At 36.3% G+C, this 24,207-nt stretch overlaps 1 protein-coding gene across 2 annotated transcripts in view; it reads left to right on the top strand.

The window, feature by feature from the left end:
- The window catches only part of myo5b (myosin VB), a 58,482-nt gene that overhangs the window by 24,891 nt on the left and 9,384 nt on the right, over positions 1 to 24,207 (top strand). For both annotated transcript variants that reach the window (XM_067375704.1, XM_067375705.1), the window contains exons 6-29: positions 152 to 295; positions 384 to 465; positions 3,030 to 3,137; positions 3,251 to 3,360; positions 3,479 to 3,744; positions 4,109 to 4,190; positions 6,906 to 7,046; positions 7,698 to 7,820; positions 8,265 to 8,348; positions 11,107 to 11,253; positions 11,386 to 11,483; positions 12,333 to 12,419; positions 12,639 to 12,750; positions 14,376 to 14,587; positions 14,668 to 14,824; positions 14,913 to 15,152; positions 15,243 to 15,479; positions 16,682 to 16,766; positions 18,426 to 18,571; positions 18,651 to 18,770; positions 18,855 to 18,989; positions 19,491 to 19,559; positions 22,106 to 22,345; positions 22,911 to 22,993. In XM_067375704.1, coding sequence (XP_067231805.1) covers positions 152 to 295; positions 384 to 465; positions 3,030 to 3,137; positions 3,251 to 3,360; positions 3,479 to 3,744; positions 4,109 to 4,190; positions 6,906 to 7,046; positions 7,698 to 7,820; positions 8,265 to 8,348; positions 11,107 to 11,253; positions 11,386 to 11,483; positions 12,333 to 12,419; positions 12,639 to 12,750; positions 14,376 to 14,587; positions 14,668 to 14,824; positions 14,913 to 15,152; positions 15,243 to 15,479; positions 16,682 to 16,766; positions 18,426 to 18,571; positions 18,651 to 18,770; positions 18,855 to 18,989; positions 19,491 to 19,559; positions 22,106 to 22,345; positions 22,911 to 22,993 — 3,308 coding nt within the window. The remainder of the gene's footprint in view (positions 1 to 151; positions 296 to 383; positions 466 to 3,029; positions 3,138 to 3,250; positions 3,361 to 3,478; positions 3,745 to 4,108; positions 4,191 to 6,905; positions 7,047 to 7,697; positions 7,821 to 8,264; positions 8,349 to 11,106; positions 11,254 to 11,385; positions 11,484 to 12,332; positions 12,420 to 12,638; positions 12,751 to 14,375; positions 14,588 to 14,667; positions 14,825 to 14,912; positions 15,153 to 15,242; positions 15,480 to 16,681; positions 16,767 to 18,425; positions 18,572 to 18,650; positions 18,771 to 18,854; positions 18,990 to 19,490; positions 19,560 to 22,105; positions 22,346 to 22,910; positions 22,994 to 24,207) is intronic.

Here is a 24,207-nt window from a genome sequence, read left to right as displayed (position 1 = left end):
CATGTTACACCCTCTGTTATGAAACTCTCTCTCCCTTCTTATGTTCTATTATGGTTTAATAATAGTCATTTGATAACCTCCTGTTTCAGATTATACAAACCATAGAGTGATTCAACCATAAATAACACTCTTTTTCTTCCCTTCTGTGTAGGCAATTGGAAATGCAAAAACCACCCGCAATGACAACAGCAGCCGCTTTGGGAAATACATTGAGATTGGCTTTGATAGGAGATATCACATCATCGGTGCCAACATGCGAACGTATTTGCTTGAGAAGTCCAGAGTAGTATTTCAGGTGCGTTTTTACACAGGAAAGAGGCTTTAAGATTTAATCGCAGCCCCTTGTGCTTTTCCATGTGTTGAACATAAATATATTTTTGCAGGCTGAGGAAGAGAGGAACTACCACATTTTCTACCAGCTCTGTGCTTCATCCTCTCTGCCAGAGTTTAAAGATCTTACCTTGAGTAAGTGGCCCAGAGAACTCGATGATGGTTTGGTTACTTTCTGTATGATTGTATATACTGTTTGATCGCAGAAAAGTCACAAATATTTCTTAAAAATGTGGTCCTTGTGTCACGAGATGCTAACATTTTTTCTAAGTCACGATGCAACTTTTCTGTCAAATTATTGTAATGACTTTAAAGGGTTAGTTCACCCAAAAATGAAAATGATGTCATCAATGACTCACCCTCATGTCGTTCCAAACCCGTAAGACCTCCGTTCATCTTAGGAACACAGATTAAGATATTTTAGATTTAGTCAGAGAGCTTTCTGTCCCTCCATTGAAAATGTATGTACGGTAGACTGTCCATGTCCAGAAAGGTAATAAACACATCATCAAAGTAGTCCATGTGACATCAGTGGGTTAGTTAGAATTTTTTGAAGCATGGAAAATACATTTTGGTCCAAAAATAACAAAAACTATGACTTTATTCAGCATTGTCTTCTCTTCCAGAATCCTTTCCATTGAATTGATTCCATTGAATCCTTTCATTTGTAGACGCTGGTAATGCACTTTTACGTCGCCGTGGTTGTTTTTGGAGATTAGGACATACGCAACATTTTGAAGCATCGAAAATACATTTTGGTCCAAAAATAACAAAAACTATGACTTTATTCAGCATTGTCTTCTCTTCCGGGTCTGTTGTCAATCCGCGTTCACGACTCCACTTCTTCTTCTTTCCTGTTTTACGGCGGTTGGCATCCAGCTTATTGGTGCATTACCGCCCCCATCTGCTCCGGAGTGTGGTTCACGACTCCGCAGTGACGCTGCTGATGTAAGACGCTGCTGACGTGTAATCCGGTGCGCCAGAGCTTCGTTTACAGTCTGAGGGAGACGCACGCTGTATTCAAGCTATTTTACATTGTTTGTATTTTGGTATTGCTATATTTTTTTAAATGGTGCGTAAGTGTGCATGTCGCGGATGTCCTAATCGCCAAAAACAACCACGGCGACGTAAAAGTGCATTACCAACGCCAACAGATGAAAGGATTCAATGGAATCAATTCAATGGAAAGGATTCCGGAAGAGAATACAATGCTGAATAAAGTCGTAGTTTTTGTTATTTTTGGACCAAAATGTATTTTCGATGCTTCAACAAATTCTAACTGACCCACTGATGTCACATGGACTACTTTGATGATGTTTTTATTACCTTTCTGGACATGGACAGTATACCGTACATACATTTTCAATGGAGGGACCGAAAGCTCTCGGACTAAATCTAAAATATCTTAAACTGTGTTCCGAAGATGAACGGAGGTCTTACTGGTTTGGAACGACATGAGGGTGAGTCATTAATGACAGAATTTTCATTTTTGGGTGAACTAACCCTTTAATTATCTTCATTTTTGGGGGGTTCTCATTAAATATTCACATGAGAATTTGATTTCATTAAAATTAAATTTATATTTAAAATATTTAAGATATAACAATAATACCTGTATTTTGATACCATTGCCGTGATATGAAATTACTCCTACCATAATACACTACCATTCAAATGTTTGGGGTCTGTATGATTTTTTTTTTTAATGTTTTTGAAAGGTGTGTCTTATGCTCAAAAATACAATGAAAACAGTAATATTGTAAAATGTTATGTTACAATATATGAACAATACAATACAATAATTGAATATATTTTAAAATATAATTTATTCCTGTGATGGCAAAGCTGAATTTTCAGCATCATTACTCCAGTCTTCAGTGTCACATGATCTTTCAGAAATCATTCTGATATGCTAATTTGGTCAAGAAACATTTCTTATTATCAATGTTGAAAGCAAAATGTTACGTAATATTTTTGTGAAAACATAAATTTTTTCTGGATTCTTTGATAAATAGAAAATTCAAAAGAACAGCATTTATTAACATCATAAATGTTTTAACTGCTGTGTTTCCATTACAAGTTACATAAATTGAAATTATGAATTGAACCAATTGAACGTTGCCCAAAGGACACGTCAATTTCGCAATAACTGCCATATATGGCAAAAAAGTTTTTATGCTCGCATGAGGTGGTTTTTCAGGCAATTTGAAAAGGGAATATTTCTCAAAACTGCAATGGAAACAGTTTTTTTTTTTCCGCATTTACAGGTCACCTGGAGTAAGTAAAAGTTGTTCATTCTTTAAAAATGGCGCGGCATGTTTGGACAGAAGACGAAACAGAGCTTTTTATAAACCTCATAAAAGCAACAAAAACAATAAAGAAATACCACAATCTATCAAGACCTCAAAGCAGATAGGAGGGAGCAACACCCAGAAACACCTCATATGTGGCCGCTCCCAACTAAAAGGGCCTTGGATAACACGCCTACGTCTCCTTCGATTAAAAATAATGACTAGTGCGGTGGCTGCAATATACTTAAACTTACTAACATCCGTTGCCGTGATTTTTGGAATGACTGTAAAACATCTTGCTGACCCCAAGCTTTTGAATGGTATGATTTTGATCATAAAACCCACTGCTGCCACTGACAGTCTTTAAGTTTTGCTCATTCAAACTGTCCATTCACCCTCATGTTTTAGCCAGCGCAGAAGAATTTACCTACACGTCTCTCGGTGAGAACATTTTCATTGAGGGCGTGAATGATGCTGAGGACCTTGTGAAGACAAGAGAGGCTCTTACAATGCTTGGTGAGGACTACAGATATAAACATGACTTTAACCAAGGATTTGCAACATTATTCCGAAACCCTACCGAGTGTCGATCATAAATATTTATCATGGTGGCATTTTATGTTGTGCAGGTGTGAAAGAGAGCCATCAAATGAGCATCTTTAAGATAATTGCCTCCATCTTGCACCTGGGGAACGTGGGGATTGTGTCGGAGAGAGATGGAGAATCCTGCCATATCAGTGTAAGTGCATGATAAATAGTGTGTCTTACTGTATTTTATTTGTTTTAGCATATAAGCATTAAACAGATGACTATTCTTTACTTGCCTTGACAATCACTATCTCTTTTTGCACCTGCAGAGGGACGACACTCATCTGAATCATTTCTGTCGGCTGCTCGGTATAGAACAGGAGCAGATGGAGCACTGGCTGTGCCGCAGGAAGCTGGTGACTACTGCCGAGACCTACGTGAAGAACATGCCGCACGCCCAGGCGGTCAACGCCCGAGACGCCCTGGCCAAACACATTTACGCCCATCTCTTTGACTGGATTGTGGAGCACATCAATAAGGCCCTGCATACCTCTTCTAAACAGCACTCCTTTATCGGGGTGCTGGATATCTACGGGTAATGCTTGTGATTATGAAAGGTCATATTTGTAAAGATTTGGAAACTTAGCTCCCTAGGTTCTTATATACAGTATGGTAGAGTGTCTCTGTGGGCCACAGGAAACAGCCTTTCATGTTTTGACCTTCCCTTAGCAAAAACCTCATTGAGTTTTTAGAGTCAGCATTTGCCTATAAGCCTTTCTGGCCATGGGACTAATTACTTCCTTAAAGAAGGGAACTTATTGATCAGCACTAAAGTAAATAAGCGGAGAAGTGCCAAGCTATAGGATGCAGAGAGAAGTGCAGAAAATGTTCTGTTTGTTTTCAGGGAAAACCGGATGGTTTTGAATAGTCACTGTTAACACGTCTTCATCTCTCAACAGATTTGAAACATTTGAGATCAACAGCTTTGAGCAGTTCTGTATTAACTACGCCAATGAGAAACTACAGCAACAGTTCAACTCGGTCAGTAATAGAGGATCTCTAGATTCATATTTACTGCCATTTGAGTCACTCGTGCTATGCTATTTGCATTTAGACATGTACTAACTTAAATCTCTTAATATATTGTATAAATATTATAATTATAATAAAATATATTCTCCATTTTTAAAGGTAAAAAATCATATTAGAATTATTTTTATATAATAAACTGTAATTAATGTTTTTTAATATTTTTAAAAAGTATATTATTTGTTATATAATATTTTTTAGATATAAAAAATATATATTTCTTCAGAACAAATTGCTGAACAAAACATATTCATTTTAAACACCTCTGTTGCTGCTATTTATGTATCAGACCAAAGTCTCTTTAAAGGATTAGTCCACTTTTAAATAAACTTTTCCTGATAATTTACTCACCCCCATGTCATCCAAGATGTCCATGTCTTTCTTTCTTCAGTCGAAAAGAAATTAAAGTTTTTGATGAAAACATTCCAGGATTTTTCTCCTTATAGTGGACTTGAATGGGCACCAAACAATTGAAGGTCAAAATTAGTTTCACTGCAGCTTCAAACTGTTCAACACGATCCCAGATGAGAAATAAGGGTCTTATCTGGAGAAACCAGTGCTCATTTTCTAAAAAAAATTGAAAATTATATAAGTTTTAACCTTAAATGCTCATCTTGAACTAGCTCTCTTCTTCTCCTCTATTTGAATTCCGGCAGTGTAGACACTGCTAAGTGTATTACTGCCCTCCATAGGCCAAAGTTTGAACTAACTGTTATATACTATTGAACTAGCATATTGCATATAAAAATTAGTTCAAACTTTGGCCTGTGGAGGGCAGTATTATGCTTAGCAGCATCTACACTGCTGGAATTCAAATAGAGAAGAAGATGAAGAGCTAGTTCAAGATGAGCATTTCTGGTTAAAACTTACATAATTTTCCTTATTTATCATCTGGGATTGTTCTGAACAATTTGAAGCTGCAGTGAAACTAATTTTGACCTTCAATTGTTTGGTGCCCATTCAAGTCCTGGAATGTTTTCATCAAAAACTTTCATTTCTTTTCGACAGAAGAAAGAAAGACATGGACATCTTGGATGACATGGGGGTGAGTAAATTATCAGGAAAAGTTTATTTAAAAGTGAACTAATCCTTTAAGACAAGTAATTTCACTCGGCGGCCATCTTTGAAACGCCTCTCAGGCATGCAAGTGCAGCTCCGATCTCTTTGAATGGGGAAACATCAAATTCTCCAAAGCTGTTTGCCAAGCTTTCGATTAAATTTCATATATGAAATCACCAATTAAATCTGACAACAACTGTCTCAAATGTAATTTCTAAATGCTCAAATCATGACAAAAAACACAGTATTTTTCAGGCTGGATCAAGCTAACGCGCATACGCAGTCCTCCTAGGTGTGCGTCTCTTGTGTCTCGTTTAGGAGGCGTGCGTCTGAGCTTCTAATGGTTGCTGCAGTGACGCTATGACTTTACCAATCAGTGATTGGCTCTTTTTTAGAAGGCGGGACTTATTTCGCCATATTGCGCATTGCGCTTTCTCCCATTCAAAACAATATGAATGATGTGTCTTTTATTATTCTATAGTCTTTGTTTAGACATACTATTTTATAAGTCTTAATATATTACATAAAATATTAAAATAATGAATAATATATAATAATACACTGCCCAGCCCAAAAAAAAAAAAAAAAAAATGCTGTTTGGATTTTAATAGGCAAATACTTAAGAATCTATGAATCGATTATTATTACAGTGATTATTATGTTTCTAGCATGTTATATGTTTGGCAACAGTTCTTTTAACCCTCAAAGATGGAGTGTGTAGCTTTTCATTTCTTAAACAACCATGTAGGAAGACACATCATGGCCATATTCCAGGATGACAATGTCAAGATTCACCAGGGATAAAATTGTGAAAGAATGTTTCAGAGAGCATGAAGCATCATTTTCACATATGAATTGGCACCTCTGAGTCCAGACCTTAATTTCATTGAAAGTCTTTGAGATGTGCTGGAGTAGACTTTACAGAGTGCTCACCTCTTGCATTGTCAATACAAGATCTTGACCAAAAGTTGATGGAAATAACATCACAACATTTATTTACATCGAGAGGTGCATCATTTTTGGTTGACAATGCAAGAGGTGAGCACTCTGTAAAGTCTCCTCCAGCACATCCCAAAAACTTACACTGAGGTTAATGTCAGTGCCGATTCATGTGTGAAAATGATTCTTCATGCTCCCTGCCAACAATTCTTTCACAATTTGAGCCTGATGAATTTTGACATTGTCATCCTGGAATATGGTTGTGATACATCTTATTACATGGTTGTTTAAGAAATGAAAAGCTACACACTCCATCTTTAAGGGTTAAAAGAACCATTGCCTAACATATAAAATGCTACAAAAATAATAATCACTGTAATAATGATCCACCCATAGACTCTTAAGTATGTGCCTATTAAAATCCAAACATCAACTTTTTTTTTTTTTTTTTGGCCGTGCAGTATATTATAATGGTTTCTTTTCAAATGCTTTCATTATCACTTTCTATCCTATTAGTCTATTGTATTTTAAAAAGCATATTCATTTTAAATTCAAAATGTAATGCATAACATTAATGATCTATTTGTTTGTGACTCTTGGCTGTATTTAGTTGCAAATTTAATGTTTTTGATGAATTAACCTAATACGTATGCATCATATATCACTCAGCATGTGTTTAAACTGGAGCAAGAAGAGTATATGAAGGAGCAGATCCCCTGGACGCTTATTGATTTCTATGATAACCAGCCGTGCATTGACCTCATTGAAGCCAAGCTTGGTATCCTGGACCTTCTTGATGAAGAGTGTAAGGTGAGCCCAAGCAGAGGAAAGACAGTTGATAAAAAAGAATTTGAGAGACGTGTTGTCTAAACAGGTCTCCAGACAAAGTAGAGGTCTGCAACAGAGTGCGGCACGGGACAAGTTTTAAATTGCTGAGTGCACATGCAGGAGGGAATATACTGATATGTGCACTGGAAGTGGGAGGAAAAAATTTATTCGTAGGTTACTCGTATGCAGAAGACTGTAACTAGAGATTTGAAGCGTTGCGTGTGGGGAAATTGGAAAAAATAGCCTATAGACACCAGAACAAGACAGAATCTAACTGAAACCGGAACTGAAAAAATCAGAGTAGACCACTTCCTATGGGCTTTTGCGGGTGGGAATGGGACAAGACATGAAAGTTTCAAGCAGAGTGGGATAAAATCGTAACTTTTTTTTTTTTTTTTTTTTGCGGAAGCGGGCGGTAGTGTTAGATAATCTTGTGGGAGGGGGATGGAAAAATCCATCCCGCGCAGACCTCTAGAACAGAGCATCTCATTTAGTTTTAAACACCCCAGCTCTTTGAAGTTCTTAAGTAGGAGTTGAAGCAGCTTTAAAAGGGTGAACATGCTATTTCTGTTACAGGTAACCCGTTTTCATTTCACTACAGTTCAAAGTATTTTTCTTTTCTGCATCTGATAGGTTCCCAAAGGAACGGATCAAAACTGGGCGCAGAAACTGTACAGCAAGCATTCAAGCAGCGAGCATTTCGAAAAGCCTAGGATGTCAAACACGTCTTTCATTGTGGTTCACTTTGCAGATAAGGTGGGTTCAGCTTATATTAAGGAGGTAAATGCTATAGGGCTCAGGATGCTACTTGGATATTATGACTTCACCAACCCATCATCATTAACTTGAAACTCTTCAAATAAACCAGGCTTTTATGCTTTAAATTGTAAACCCAGAGTCATTTTAACCCTTTAACAGAACATTTTGATTGCCTTGATGACAGATCAAAAACTGAACTTGATGTGACATGCATACTTTTTGTGTGTTGCACAGCTGGGTTTTTAGGACAAATCTGCTCACTGAAACCCAATTTGTGAGGAACTTCATTACACAACACAAATGATTGTGTCAATAATGCATGATGAATGCAACAAAAATAGCTGATGCTGTTGCCTGTTTTGGGTCACAAAAATGATCTAGCAAGCTATTCTCAGTACTGATGTATGAGTTAAACTTGTGACATTATGTCACCCCTTGCAGGTTGAATATCAATGTGACGGCTTCCTGGAGAAGAACAGAGACACTGTTTATGAGGAGCAGATAAACATCCTCAAGGCCAGTAAGGTGAGCATTGGCCATTTTTGGTAAGATTAAAATGTGTGCTTTAAAAGGAAAACATTTTTTTTTAAACTAAAATAGTTCATAAATAACTATATTAATATTCATGGTTTTTGGATTTATGAATGAAATATAATGAATATAATTAACTGTTTTACATCACAAAATCAAACATTTTGGATTTGACAATTTGTTATTAATTCAAGGCAATACCCTCAGTTTATAAATCTCAGCTCAGTTATATTGCTCTTCCCTGTCCAGCTGAGCTTCTGTTTATACTTCACGCTTCCTCAAGTCTGCATGATTGAAATCACACTTTAGCTCATGTTTTGCTCTGTGACCCATTTAAGCAGTTAATTGACTTAAAGTTTTCAGGCAAACAAAGGGCTGACCTTGTCCACACCTAGCACTGTATCACTCAGATCCATCTTAACTGAGATTTTATAGGATATCTATTGTCTTTGTTGATACTGATCTCTGTCTTGTAATGTTTTGTCCTGGGGTTTCTTGGCAACAAAATTTGCTGGAATCTGAGTTCCTTTGCAGAAAGCAGCACATCAGCATCTACAAATTAAAGATCTTGCCTGCAGGAGAATGTTGAAATGCTGTCGGGTTTAAAATTAAACTTTCACTTGGACCCTTTAAATGAGGTGTCCCTGTGAAAGAATACTATTTAAACATCAGTTTGTCTCAAGTGATAACAGTTTTCAGCACTGCTGTCTGAAGTTTCCCCTTATTTTAAGTATGTTTGACAGTGATGTTCTCTTCAGGATATCTGCCATGTTCAGCGAGGCATTTCATTCACAGACATGCAGGGTTCCAACACTGTGGTTTAAAAAGTCATGGGGTTTCACTGATGAAATGGTAAAGGCTTAGTTTTTGCATATTAATTAGGTTGTACACAAATAATTAAACATGATATTTTGCTGTTTTAATAAATAATCTATCTGATGTCTATAACTTCATTCTTACATCAACCACTGATCAGCACTTAAAAGCCAATTTTGAACCATTGGTCTAGTGACATTTACGCATTGATTGTGAGGTTTTTTTTCTAATTAAATTAAATAAAAAAGTGCATTTTTACTTTATTTGACTAATATTAAAACTTAATACATAAATACATAATCGGAGATATATTTAAAAATATCCTGGCCAGAATTTTTTTTCCAAAAAAATGCATCCATCCATCATAAAAATAATCCATATGAATCCAGGGGGTTAATAAATGCCTTCTGAAGCAAAGCAATGGGTTTTTGTAAGAAAAATATCCACATTTAAAACTTTAACTATAATAACTAGCTTCCGGCAGACAGCCGTACGCATCGATTTGGGGTGAAAGAGTATCCTCTGACCTGATGCACGACGTAATGACGAACACGGAAGCGCACAGGATAGAGCAAAACAAACCAGCGGTCACGAATTAGAAGTCTAAAAACAAATTTTAAAGAGAAATGTCAGCGCACTGGAGCCTTATGGATGATTTTTATGATGCATTTTTCTTTTGGCTTTAAAATCGTGCCCCCCATTCACTAACATTATAAAGCTTGGAAGAGCCAGGATATTTTGAAATATATCTCCAATTATAAAAAGGTTAGTTCCTATCCTTGATTCTGATTGGTCAATAGCTGTGTTTTATTCACGATAAAACACGGCTATGACCGCTTCACCCAACGGTTCTATGTATCACTACATAACACCCTTAGCAATGTAAACTGTTTGTTCTCAGTTAATATTGTTCATTGAAGCTTACTGTATTATGTAAAACTAAAGAGTATTGTGAGAAAGAGACTGATTGAACGAGTTTATTACCTGCATTCAGATTTAGCATTTTCCTTCAGGTCAGTCCTATGTTCATAATAAAAAATCTGTTTAAATGTCTGGTGTATTATCTTGTCCTTTTAACAGTTAAGGGGTTTTCCCATGACTGACAGCGCTAGTTAAAGCTTTTGTCAATTGCATCTTGTTCAGTGTTCACAACAATTCAGTCTTTGCTACTGACTGACACAATCATAAAGAGTCTTTGGCGCCATCTTATGGCGTAATAATGTATCTTCTGTTGCTGTTCACTGACGAGACTATTTTTTCTGGTGGAAGGAAGGCTTTTAGTGAAAGTTTACTTCATGAAATTTTCATTGATACATATTTTTGGCTTTAATATTTGTATTGTGTGGTAACCGTTTTATAAAAGCAATAAGGTACTCGAGGCTAGTGCTGTATCATAAATAAGTCACGACTGAAGGGGTTTGCTGGCACTCCGCTTTGTGTCATGCCTAACAACAGGATATTGAGACACATTTTTATTTACTATGTGGTCTAGCAGCTCTGTTTATCAATGTCATCCTACAGTGTCAGACTTACAGTGATGGCAATTTGAAGATATCATCTCCACTCTGTCTTTAGAGTGCTGAAACTTGGCAGGATCATGGTATTAGTGATGCACTGAAACTCGCTGTGTACCTGCCTTGCGGTGGATGCTCAGGGAGTGGATTTTAAAAGGCTTCTAAACTGCTTTGAAGTGCTGCTGGAGTTGAATACAAATTTTACACTAGTCAAAAAAAAAACAAAAAAACAGCTGGGGTTCTTATGTAAGATGTGATGCATCTGTAATATCACTGGAAATTCATTTTACAGTTTAAGCAGTCAAGACTTCTTCACATACATAATCAAATATAACCAAAATTATTCATACTTTTCTTGCGTATCTACAAATTATATTTTCTTTGTTTACCTATAATCATTTTTTTGTTTTGTTTTTGTACAGTTCCAACTGGTTGCAGATCTCTTCCATGATGGTAAAGACATTGCCCCTCCCTCAGCCGCCAGCAAGACCAACAGGATCAACGTCCGGGCCGCCAAACCTGCTCCAAAAGGCCACAACCGTGAGCACAGGAAAAGCGTGGGCACCCAGGTGAGGCTTAGTGTCAAAGGCCAGTTCTTGATCCATATTTGTGCTTGATGGTGGATCCACTGAAGCTCTGTTTATTATGAAGATGAGGTGATTAACATAATGATGAGATGGGAAAAATTCTCTTCCTCACAGTTCAGGAACTCTCTACATCTTCTGATGGAAACGCTGAATGCTACCACCCCTCATTATGTGCGCTGCATTAAGCCCAATGATTATAAGGAATCCTTTGTGTAAGTTTGTCTCTTTGTCTTAGTGTTATTCATCTATTAGAACTTATCTGGTTTATCTTGGCTATAAATAGAGAGGGTATAGCAAATTCATTTAAGCTGCCAGAGAACATTAGAGTCATGCTGGTAAAGAGACATTTGATCAACCTCAACTGCACTTTAAGTTTCCTCTAACAATCAGACATCAAAGCTCCTCAGAGATTTAGCCGATCAGGTTATATAAAATATAATTAGAGACCTAGTTTTCTCAGATCAAAATCAGAAGTGCTTCCCATTTACAAAATCCTTGCTGATTTAACACTTTTGTTAATTATTTTTCCTTGAAGTGTTTGAAGTGTATGAAAACCTTTGAACGGTCTGTTTTAAATACTATGATAAAAAGGAATGTTTTTAGATCTTGCATAATACGATAATACAATAATAAACAGAATTAGACGTGTTTTACTATATATCTTTCATATTAAATGTATTTATTTACTTATTTTTCTTGTAAGATTCTCAATTCTGAGAAAGGGTAGGGTCTTGTTTGGGTCTGTTTGTGTTCTCTGCAAATTCCTGAGCACAAAGGCTCCTTCACGGATGCTAAATTGAGAAGGTTTTGTCAGTCACATGCTTAAGGTTGTGAACACACAGTCACAAAGTTTTGAGTCAGATAGCCTCCGGTCCCCGTGTGGACTGCAGCCTCCCAATGCCTCTCTCAAGGGAGATGTGCTCTATGCTCAAGAGAAAGATCCGGTAGGTCTAGATAACGCCCCAAATGTTTTGTACCAATAAAAAATGTTAAGGTCATCTTCTTATGATGGTTATTGTAAAGTTACCTCACTCCTTTGGCTTATTTCTTGCTTTCTCTAGATTTGATTCTAGAAGAGCTGTTCAGCAACTGCGAGCATGTGGAGTTCTCGAGACCATCCGCATCAGTGCCGCTGGCTATCCATCCAGGTAACCGAGCTACAGATTTCTTTTTTTGTGCTTCAGGGACTCTGTCTTGGCTTCTCATTTTCCTTTTCTCCATGTCTGTCCTCTATTTATGAACTTCATGTTCTCCTTAAAAGAGTTGAATATGAAATTCCATAATCATTCTGAAGCGATTTTAGTAATGATTATGAATACTAGTGTATTTGGTGTCATTTCCTCATCACATCTGATGGTGTTTCTTAGGTGGACCTATCCAGATTTCTTCAGCAGATATCGGGTGCTCATGACAAAGAAGGACATGACCATTGGGGATAAGAAACAGGTCTGTAAGAACCTGCTGGAGACCTTGATCAAGGTAAGACTACCGTTGCTAAAAGCTCAAATGTTAGTTGTACTCACAATGCTCTCATCCTGGTATTGTGGTAATACCATGTTTGTCTGGACATTTAGTATTTTTGAAGTTCCTTGTTCATTAAGACCATGGTATCTAATACCATTTCTGCATCATGGTATTGTCTTGTTACTGTTTAAGTAAACAAATACGCTCAGAACATATTCCTATATTAGGAATTAACATATTTCATAAATACATTCTAACAAAAGTTTGGGGTCTGTAAGATTTTTTCATGAAAAAATGTACACTTTTATTCATCAATGCATTAGAGGTTTAGTTCACCCAAAAATGAAAAGTACTCACCCTCATGTCTTTTCAAACGTGCAAGAACTTTGTTAATCTTTGGAACAGAATTTAAGATATTTTTGATGAAATCAAAGTTTTTATCTCGTATAGAAAGCAACAAAATTTCCACATTTAAGGTCCAGAGAAGAAGTAAAAACATTGTTAAAATAGTCAACGTGACTACAGTGGTTCAACCTTAATGTTATGAAGCGACGAGAATACTTTTTGTGCGCAAAAACAAAAAAATAACAACTATATTCAACAATTTTTCCTTTTCTCTGTCAGTCTGTTACGCAGTTGGCGCAGTGAATGCAGAGTTTCTTATTTATGTCTGAACGCCGGCTCAGCATTGGCCGAGGCTGTTCACGAGAGCACCAAAGTATTTGAGCACCAAATCAGTATTTGCGTGGTTTCTGAAAGATCATGTGACACTGAAGACTGGAATAATGGCTGCAGGAAATTCAGCTTTGCCATAACAAGGATAAATTACATTTTAATAATATGTGTTATAATATATGTAATAATAATTCACAGTATTACTGTTTTTACTGTATCAAATAAATGCAGCCTCTATGAGCATACGAGACTCTCAAAATCTTTCAAAAATCTCACCAACCGCAAACTTTTGAATGGTCATGTATTTGTTGATGATCATGTATCAACGAATTCAAATTTTACAAAAAATGAGTTTTGTAAACAACTTGAAATTTTAACACCTACTGCTTCTGTTTGTACATAATAGCTTTTTGTGCACATTTGAGTTGTAAAAAAAAAGTACAGACATTGGTACTGAAATTTTAAAAATGTGATGCTTTGAGCGCTGTTGAACAGATTTGTAAAAACCTCTGATTGGCCGTTGTGCTCACGTGCTCATTGGATATGTCTGTGATTGGCTACATTGATCAACGCACGGAAGCGTTTGAAAGCACACGGAAGTGTTTTTTAAGGGTGAGAGTGATAGTTTAAAAGCAAGCATCTATCAGCGGACTGGTCCATGATAGACACCTGCTTTCAAACGCTCCCATGTGTATCTGTGTAAGCTCTCAGTGAAAAGCGCCATTGAAGACTATTTACAACGTTTTTGAAGCCTTGATCAAAGCCTTGATACGAATCCGCTCAACAGCGCTCAAAGCGTCACATTTTTTAAATTTCAGTACTGAAGTCGGTACTTTTGACAACTCAGATGTGCACATGGAGTCATTTTCAACGTGAGAAATATTTTATTAGTGTTTATTCAAGGATATTTATCATTAATAAACCTATTAATAGTGACTCTTCCTTTTACTAAATTTCTCCTTCAGGATCCAGATAAGTTCCAATTTGGAAAGACAAAGATTTTCTTCAGGGCAGGGCAGGTGGCCTATCTGGAGAAGCTCCGTGCCGATAAGTTCCGCTATGCCTGCATTAAGATCCAGAAGACCGTGCGAGGATGGCTACAGAGAATTCGGTACCGCAAGATCCGCAAATCTGCCATCACTCTGCAGAGATACGGCCGGGGTTACTTGGCACGCAGGTGAGTGTTTTGAGTAGCTTGAACTTCACTGGTATGTTTTTTGCTTTACTAACAACTTGTGTTCTTTCACTGTCTCTCAGACATGCAGAGATGCTTCGCCTGACCCGAGCAACACTTATTTGTCAGAAGCAGTACCGGATGGTACAAGTTAGACGGGAGTATCTGAGGATCCGTCGGGCTGTGATAACTATTCAAGCGTTCGCCCGGGGGATGTTCATACGCAGGTTATATCAGGAGGTACTGCACTGCGCTTTAATTTTTGTTTCACTCTCTCTGGGTTGTTTCTTTAAAGCACAGTTTTAAGTTGCATTTTCTATCCTTTCAGTTCCTGCTCCATCACAAAGCCATTGTCATACAGAAGACCGTCCGTGGTTGGCTTGTGAGGAAGAAGTATCTCCATGCCCGAAATGCTGCCATTGTCATCCAGTGTTTCTACCGTCGCGTACGTGCCAAGCGTCAGCTCAAACAGCTCAAGATAGAGGCTCGTTCGGCCCAACACTTAAAAAACCTCAATGTCGGAATGGAGAACAAGATTGTGCAGCTCCAGAAGAAGATGGATAACCAGGTACAGGAAGATAATAGGATGCATACGTGATTACAGAGCCACCAAAACAAACTGACATGATGTTAATCAGCTATCTCCTTTTCTTTACAGTCAAAAGAGTATAAAACTCAGAACGAGCAGCTGGCTGTTGCTAACACTGCTCTGGAATCAGAGGTCAATAAGCTCCATAAAGAGCTGGAGACCCTTCGCATTCGACAGGCTGCTGGCACTCCGGTGACATCACTGCAGGAAGAGCTTGAGAAATTGAGGGCGGAGCTCCAGGAAGCCCACACCCAGAGGAAGCAGATAGAGGAGGAGTTCAGCAACGAGAAGCAAGGGCTCGAACAGGTGAGAAAGGATGCACAGATACATAGTAGATTTGCCATATTTAGTTTTGGGTATACTTTTGTCTCAGGTATTTTTTCATATTTCTGTAGGTTTCATTTAAATTTTCTGGGGGTAAATGGTTAAAATAGATCAACGTATTTAGCTTTTCAGTTTACATACAAAAATGACACACTGGCTTTTATAACAGGGCAGCTGTTACATAACTAATCTCTGTCATCCACAAGCACATTTAATAATGCATGGAAATTGTTTAAGAGCTTTGACCAGCTCACAAAAGGTCTTCTGAAATGAAATAATCAGATAGTATGTATTTAATGTGACTTAATGTGATAATTTCCCTCTTGTTTTATAGTAAGATAAAAGTTAGATAAAGTAAATTACAAATATAAATTACAAATATCATAAATATAAATTACAGTAATTAAAAGTAATATAAAGTATTGTAATTAGACTTAAAATGTATTTTTAAGACTTAAAATCTGTGTTAATGCACTTCATGCAATTTTATATGTATGTATGTATATATACACACATACTACTATTCAAAAGTTTGGGGTTGTAAGATTTTTAATGTCTCTTAAAATCTCCTATGCTTGCCATAGCTGTGAAAAAGTAATTTGTTGAAATTCTAATTGAATATTATTTTAAAATGTAATTTATTCCTGTGTTGGCAAAGCTGAATTTTCAGCATCATTACTCCAGCCTTCAGTGTCACATGATCCTTCAGAAATCTAATATGCTAATTTGCTCAAGAAACATTTCTTATTATTATCAATGTTGAAAATAGAATGTTCAAAAGATCAGCATTTATTTGAAATAGAAATCTTCTGTAACATCATAAATGTCTTTACTGTTACTTTTGATCAGTTTAATCCTTGCTGAATAAAAGTATTAATTTCTTTAAAAAAAAAAAAACCTGACCCCAAACTTTTGAACCAAGGATATATATGCCCAAAATGGGGCATACTCTATCAAATAGTAAGATATTCTGAAATAATTATTCATGTTATTCTAATTCAGCTTTTCACTGATATTGATGTGCTGATAATTTAATTTATATTTATATAAGATTTTTTTAATAATAAATAAAAAAAAAATTCAACCCCACTATAATTAATTTAAATTGGCTTTCTTACAGTTAAACTTTCTTGTTTATCTGATGGTTTGAACTGAAAGGGTGGTGTGACTGTTTTTTTTTGTAGAGGGTAGAGGAGCTGGAGAAAGAGAACACTCTTTTGAAGAAGGAAAAAGAAGAGATGAACCACAAAATCCAGTCTTCCACTCAGGGTAAGTTTCACGCTTCACAGAGTCACACCCTCGAAGCATCTGGAGGACGGAGTACGAGGATGTGTGACTTGCCTGGAGGGCTAGGCTGGTTTTGTTTGACGCACAAGAGGGTCTGTGTGCAGAAGTGGGACGAGAGGGACAGAAAATGCATTGGATTTCAGTGGAGGAATGTGACACTGCTTCTTTACCTGCACAACTAAAAGCTGACCATTGTATCAAGCCGGTTCACATGCGAGAATGCTATTTGAAACTCGAGGTTTGGTCTCAATACGCTTTTTATTTGTTAAATGTCGTTTTAAAAGGTTCGTTCCTTAGTGCTGTTCTGCTGTCCATGTTGTTTACTTTGTTCAAAACTCAATTCAGAGCTCTCTTATGAATGTAGTAATTGTTTTGCTGACTTTTTTCAGTTTGTCACGGGTTTGTTGTTTGTTACAGTTGTTTTTTCAGTAGGAAGCAGAATTTTTAATCTCAGAACTTTCACTGGTTTGTCTTATCGTGTCTCTTTGGCCTATCTAAAGAGGATGTTATTCCATTGAGGTTAAAGTTGACTGCCATTTACTCACCCTCATATCATTCCAAATTACTTTGTTTGTTCTGCTGAACACACACACACACACACAAAAATGGGTGTTTTGAGGAATGTTTCCAACATTTTGTCCATACATTGTCTATGAAGTCCAGTCAGTGTTGTTTTAGACACCATTAACATTCATTGTATTTACAAGAACAATTGAAACATTCTTCAAAATATTTTCTTTTGTGTTCCAAGTCACAAGTTTGGAACGACACAAGGGTGAGTAAATGATTTTGGTTTTTGTGTGAGCTATTCCTTTAAAAGATAAGTATCCTGCAGTTTAAGTGAACAGGACAGTTAAAGCTGGAGGCACAAGCAAGCTTTTACGTGGTAAAAAAGATAAAATTAGATAACCAACAGTTTTAACCCTTACAGTTTAAATACCTTTTAACCCTATTGTCTTATTATGTCTATGACCGATGAAAAAAACCAAAGGAAATTGGGGGAATATCTAAGACTTTCCCAAAAATGTTTAAATGTAGGACCTTCTTTATCTAGTATGTTATGGAGCTTCACTCATTTCTTATATCAGTGATTTCAAATAAAAGGGTCAAAGGATACAATGTCACAAATTTATTATACCACTTATCTCCTCAAATTAAAATGGCCTGTTTAATGGATGGCTTCATCAAACCACTATCAGACCATAGGTCTGATAGCTCTCTCAGAATCTGTTCAAAGGCTTTCATATACAACTTTGAGTAGAGTTTAGTAGAATCTGATGCAAGTCTGCAATGCTGTTTCGGTTATAATATGCATTTTAAATGCTGAGTAAAAGAAGTAGGTGCTTATTTTTTTTCTATTGAGATTACAGAATGAAGAACAAATTGTTACCTTCAAATAGACACTCAAAGGTCTTCTATCAGTGTAATAAAGATCTTTTATTGATCAATCAAAGCAAAGATTGATAAAAGGTGTGTTGTCATCATCATCAGTATTATATTGCATAGTATTCACGTGGACTGGGTTACCCAAAAATACTCAAGCTTCTGAAAGTTGATACAAGCAAATATGAGTGAATGGGAGCAGTATGTCATCTGGCTCATTAAGTTCCAGTGTGTGAATGCCTGTGTTGTGTCTCTCAGGTCAAGCAGGTGATGTGTCTCAGAAAGAGAGCCACCTGCAGGTGGAGCTGGACGAGGAGAGGCAACGATATCAGAACCTGCTGAAAGAATATTCCAGACTGGAGCAGCGATATGAAAACCTGCAGGAGGACATGTCCTCCATGAAGGTAATGGTTTGTCATAGAGTCTAAGCTTCTGGGACTTTGTTTTTGTTGATGTTTTTAACATGGGTTTTACACACTCTAGTTCCATCCCGGCCACCGGAGGATCCCCTCTAACCAGAGCAGTCTGGGCTCGGACTCCAACTACCCCTCCATCAGTTTGTCAGAGGCAGGAGACACTGATGACACCATCCAGCAGGTGGAGGTAAAGCTACTTGGCTGAATCTGCTGACATTCGACAGCAGGCTTTGAAAAAGGGTGTATTTTAATATGATTTGTCTTCCTGCAGGAGATGGGCATAGAGAAGGCCGCCATGGACCTCAGTGTGTTCATGAAATTACAGAAGCGAGTACGAGAGCTGGAGCAGGAAAGAAAGAGGCTGCAGACCAATCTAGATAAAGTGGAGGAACTGAGCAAACACAAGGCATGTTTATTTGTCATGGCCCCTTTGCTTTCATTCTCATCTCACAGTTGACAATGAAACGAAACAAAACAAACAAAAAAATAAAGTACCAAATCAAATAATAATTATAATTACTCTTTCTTAACGATACATTTTAAGACATTTAAAAATGTCTCTGTGACTTATTGGCCTTAACTGAAATATGTCTGATCATTTCATTCGGTCTTTAAGGTACTGGATGTATGCATTAATCAAAATAATCTTAAAGAATCAAGATTTGCTGATTGTTATTATGTGTTCATACTTTTCTCCTCATGATCTCGTGATGTTTGTAGTAACAGATCTCTGTGTTGTCATTCAGGCTAACATTTCCCACTTTTTGGTCATAGGTTACTTGCAACATAGCCAGCTGATCATAAACTCCAGTTATCTTTTCTGATGGTCCCTCATCTGTACTTGCAACAGCATGGTCCTCTGCTTTATCAGTCAGCTTGTGTTTACATTTTTCCTTTTATCTTACAGGGTAGTGAGCCCAAGAGCTCCACGTCAGAGGAGGATATAAACGCAGACCTGGCCTACAACAGTCTCAAGGTAAGAGTCAGTCCGGCTCAGTGTAATGGTCATGCCACCCTGCCTCCAGTCAAATGTCTGTCTTAGTAGTACTCATTGATTTGTTCTGCACTGGGGCCGCCCTGCTGCTGCTGCTGGTCACGCTGCCTGTTAAACTGTGGGTGAGTGGGGCGATACAGAAAGTTAAGACTTGGATGTGTTTTTTAGAGAGCTGAATTACGCCAGGATGGCACGTGGATTATGTTTTGCTTTCATAAAGCAACTCATATTATTAAATACTTCGATTTTCAAACAAACATTGAGAAGTGCCTTCGTATAAACATTTAATTTGATGCAGATGAAAACAAGGTTGTGCGGAATAAAAAGGATGTTCAGAATGATATGATATACTGTCTGTTAGATAACGTTTATTTCTTAATAGATCTCTCTTTTGATCTGATATTGAGAAGTCATTCAATACTTTGTTAGGTTAACTCTTTTAACAGCCATGAAGCAAAAGCAGGCCAGGAAAGCGATTAAAATTACTTTTTCCATGCTCTAACTTTGTCTGGCCAGAAGTATTATAATAAGCCAGAAGTAATTCATATATTAAACAAAAGCAATGAAAAGTTTCTGATTTTCAACATTGTCTTGTAACCTTAAAGATTTTGTTCAAGTTCTTATCTCCAAGTTGTAAAGACTATACAACACATAATGTAAGATTAAATAGTTATAGCAAAACAATATCACATGAAAAGTAGTCAGTTAAAAACAAGTAATATTAAGAAATGCTAAAATGCAAATATATTCATTTATACAAATATATACATATATTTTTAATTTTCATTTGATTGTTTTGCTATCCATTACAGTTATTATAGTTAACTTAAGGTAAAACATAAAAAATATTTTTGTTGCTTTAAAGAAGTTAAACATTAACTGAAATAAATATAATATAAAAAAATAACTAAAAAAATTTTATTTATTATTTTATAAAGAAATTAAAAAAACTTATAAGGACAAAAACACAACTAAATTACTAAAACTTACTAAAATTGAAATGATAATGGAAAATTTAAAAAAATAAAAACAAATTCAATATATTAATAAAAATTATAATTGGATACTAAAATAGCACAGTGTATATATACACTGCCATTCAAAGTTTGGGATCGGTAAGATTTTTTTAATGTTTTTGAAGGAAGTCTCTTATGCTCACCCAGGCTGCATTTATTTAATAAAAAATACAGTAAAACAGTAATATTGTGAAATATATTCAAACAGAAAATTATTATTTTAAATTGTAGTAATATTTTATTCAATAATATTTGTATTAAATAATATTAAAAAATAATATTTTATTCAGTAATATTAGAACCGCATTTATTTGAACAATATACACTACCGTTCAAAGGTTTGGGGTCAGTTAGAATTTTTTTTTGTTTTTGTTTTAAATAAATTAATACTTTTATTCAGCAAGGATGCATTAAATTGATCAAAAATGACAGTAAAGACATTTATAATTTTACAAAAGATTCTATTTTTTAAATAAATGCTGTTCATTTGAACTTTCTATTCATCAATGAATCCTGAAAAAAATGTACACAACATTGATAAGAATAATAAATGTTTCTTGAGCAACAAATCAGAATGATTTCTGAAGGATCATGTGACACTGAAGACTGCAGTAATGATGCTGAAAATTCAGCTTTGCCATCACAGGAATAAATTACATTTCAAAATATATTCAATTAGAAAACAGTTATTTTAAATTGTAATAATATTTCACAATATTACAGTTTTTACTGTATTTTTGATTAAATAAATGCAGCCTTGGTGAGTGACTTCTTTCAAAAGCATAAAAACATCGTACTGATCCGGCAGAGTGTGTGTGTTCTCGTAACATTAAATATGGTGTCTGTTCAGAGTAAGGTCTGTAGCCTTTAGGAACTCTGTCCTATCACCTTCATGCAATTGCGATCTTCCTTGGACACCTCACAAGCCCTCAACGCTTTCATATCAGTGATCAGTTATTTATCTGAGCACAAGGGCGTGTTGAAACCCCAACAGCAGGCTCAGTTTAACAGCTTTAAAAGGTTTGACTCTGACCAGAGAACAAAGTACAAGAATGAAGACACCAGAGCCAAACGTTGATCTGGTGGCTGTGCAGCTGAGCTTAAGTGGAGCTCAAGGCGGTAGAATTACGTAACGGATTTGTTTGTTTTCTTAAAGCGCCCCAACATTGCACTGTGAGCTTATATAATAATTGCTGATGGTTCTTGTTCTGCAGGGCTCAAACACTCTTTGCGTCTGATCAAAGCTTTAGCTGCAGGCGTTCAGTTACCTTGGATAGAATTACTGCAGTCAGCAATGCTTGATTTTTGTATTTTTTTTTTTTTTTTTTGTGAGTGCATCTCTTTCTGTTTCAGAGTTTCCTTATCACACACATACATTCTGACTTATTTACAATTCTTTGCCTCGGGTCACTTTTGATAGATTTTTAATAAAAATCAACCCTTTAAGTGGTACAAAATACAAACTTTTTACCCTCTTTCTGACTCTATTCATACAATCTGTTCTGCTTACAGCGGCAAGAGCTTGAAACGGAGAATAAGAAGTTGAAGAATGACCTGAACGAGTTGAGGAAAGCAGTGGCCGACAGGGCCTCCGAGAACAGTTCGTCCAATGAGCTTCAAGATGGCTACAACCTGCTGCTCAGTCAGCTCAAAGAGGCCAATGAGGAGCTGGATGTGCGCAAGGAGGAAGTCCTTATGCTTAAGACCCAAATTGTGAACTCCACGAGACAGTCTGAGAACATCAACCACATTGTGAGTCTGAACACATTACCCACACATCATTCGACATACGCATTTTATAAATTTGACCTTTGAGGGCTTCTAATCCATTTTTTACAGCTGTTGTCTTACGCTATTTTAATATGTCCTTGTCATATTAGACTTTCTAATCCATTAGCATCCCATTAGTCTCCAGTGGAGGTACCTTAAATGGAAAACTTCGTCTTCTATAAAAGCAATCAGACATAAAGACATTGCATGGGATATTATGGCATATAATGGGCTTTAATGAAGCTCAGAGTAATTTAAACTCAATGAATGTTGAGTGTAATAGTTTGCCTGAGCTTTACAAAACCTGCACTGCTACTGAAAGTGGCTTTATATCCACCTGCCTGTCTGAATCTGCTGAGGCGGGCGAATCAGTATTCAGTCAGTATTGATTACGCTTGGAAAGAACGCTCTTTTTCTTGCTCTCACTGTTATATTTGTCCCACACAGATATATCTTTCCTTTCTATATTAGATTGAGTTGCTGAAATGTAGCAACTGTAAATATTGACTTGTTGTTCCCTATTGATATCTTTGTTTCATCCAAACAGAATTCCAATGATGTATCAGAATGGACCAGCAACAAGAAGTCTGTGGACGGGGAGGACATCGTGGATGCGCCTGATTCAAAGAAGTAAGGCAGTCCAATCTGCATAATGAAAAGCTTTTAAAAGTGACACCAGCTCTCCTCCATGTACTCATTTGTCTTTTTTTTTAATGAAATTGGAATTCAGTGCTATTGATCGTTTATAAGATCCAGAGCAGCTCTCTGATTCAGCTCTTCATGCTGTCCACTTTCATTTTCAGCTGTATACCTTAGTTTACTGGAGAGCCAATCACTTCTCATGAATTGGCATAGTGCGGCCACAAACTCAAACAAGCACTAATAGTCTTAAAACTAAAATGTAAAAGTTACCTGCAATATTTCTGTCAAATTTATAGACCACCACTGGCTCATGGTGAGTTAGACACAACTTTATTTTGCATTATTTCCATTTTTCTTTTTTCTTTTAACCATATTTAATAGTTTACCAAAAAAATGTTCCAGATTATTTTTATATTATTATATTTTGTTGCACTACAGCTTCATGTTTAACGATCTAACAAATTCAGGTGAGCTTTAAGGATAACCAAGCAATTATTTAGTGACTACAACAATTAATTCTACAACAATTAATTCAATTAATTACAGTAGTGGCCAAAAGTGATGTCTGGAGAGGATATTTGTTTTTAATGACCCTACAAGTTAAATTAAACCATCAAAATAAGAGGAAATATTTTATATTTTTGAAATATATTAAAGGGTTAATTCACCCAAAAATGAAAATTCTGTCATTAATTTCTCACCCTCATGTCGTTCCATACACGTAAGACCTTTGTTCATCTTCAGAACAAAAATTAAGATATTTTGATGAAATCTGAGAGTTTTTTTTATCCTCCTATTGAAACCAATGAAATTACCACATTCAAGGTCCAGAAGCGTAATAAAAACATCGTTAAAATAGTCAACATAACTACAGTGGTTTAACTTTAATGTTATGAAGCGACGCAAATACATTTTGTGCGCAAAAACAAAACAAAAATAAAGACTTTATTCAACAAATTCATCTCAAAATTCATCCTGCTAAGCTATTTACATTGCAGAGCTTCTGTGTTTATGTCCGAATGGCGGCTCAGTATTGGTCGGCTCCTGCATCAGCATCACACACATGCATCCTGCACCTCATGTGACCAGAGCCAGCCAATACTGAGCCGCCGTTCGGATGAAACAAATGACTCCCTGCACAACTACGCAATATGCTTACAAAATCTGTAACAAATTTTTAATAATATATTGAATATATTTTG

This window comes from Chanodichthys erythropterus, chromosome 22 (assembly GCF_024489055.1).
Source record: "Chanodichthys erythropterus isolate Z2021 chromosome 22, ASM2448905v1, whole genome shotgun sequence".
In the NCBI taxonomy this organism is placed as follows: Eukaryota; Metazoa; Chordata; class Actinopteri; order Cypriniformes; family Xenocyprididae; genus Chanodichthys; species Chanodichthys erythropterus.
This window is presented reverse-complemented; position numbering and strand designations above follow the sequence as displayed.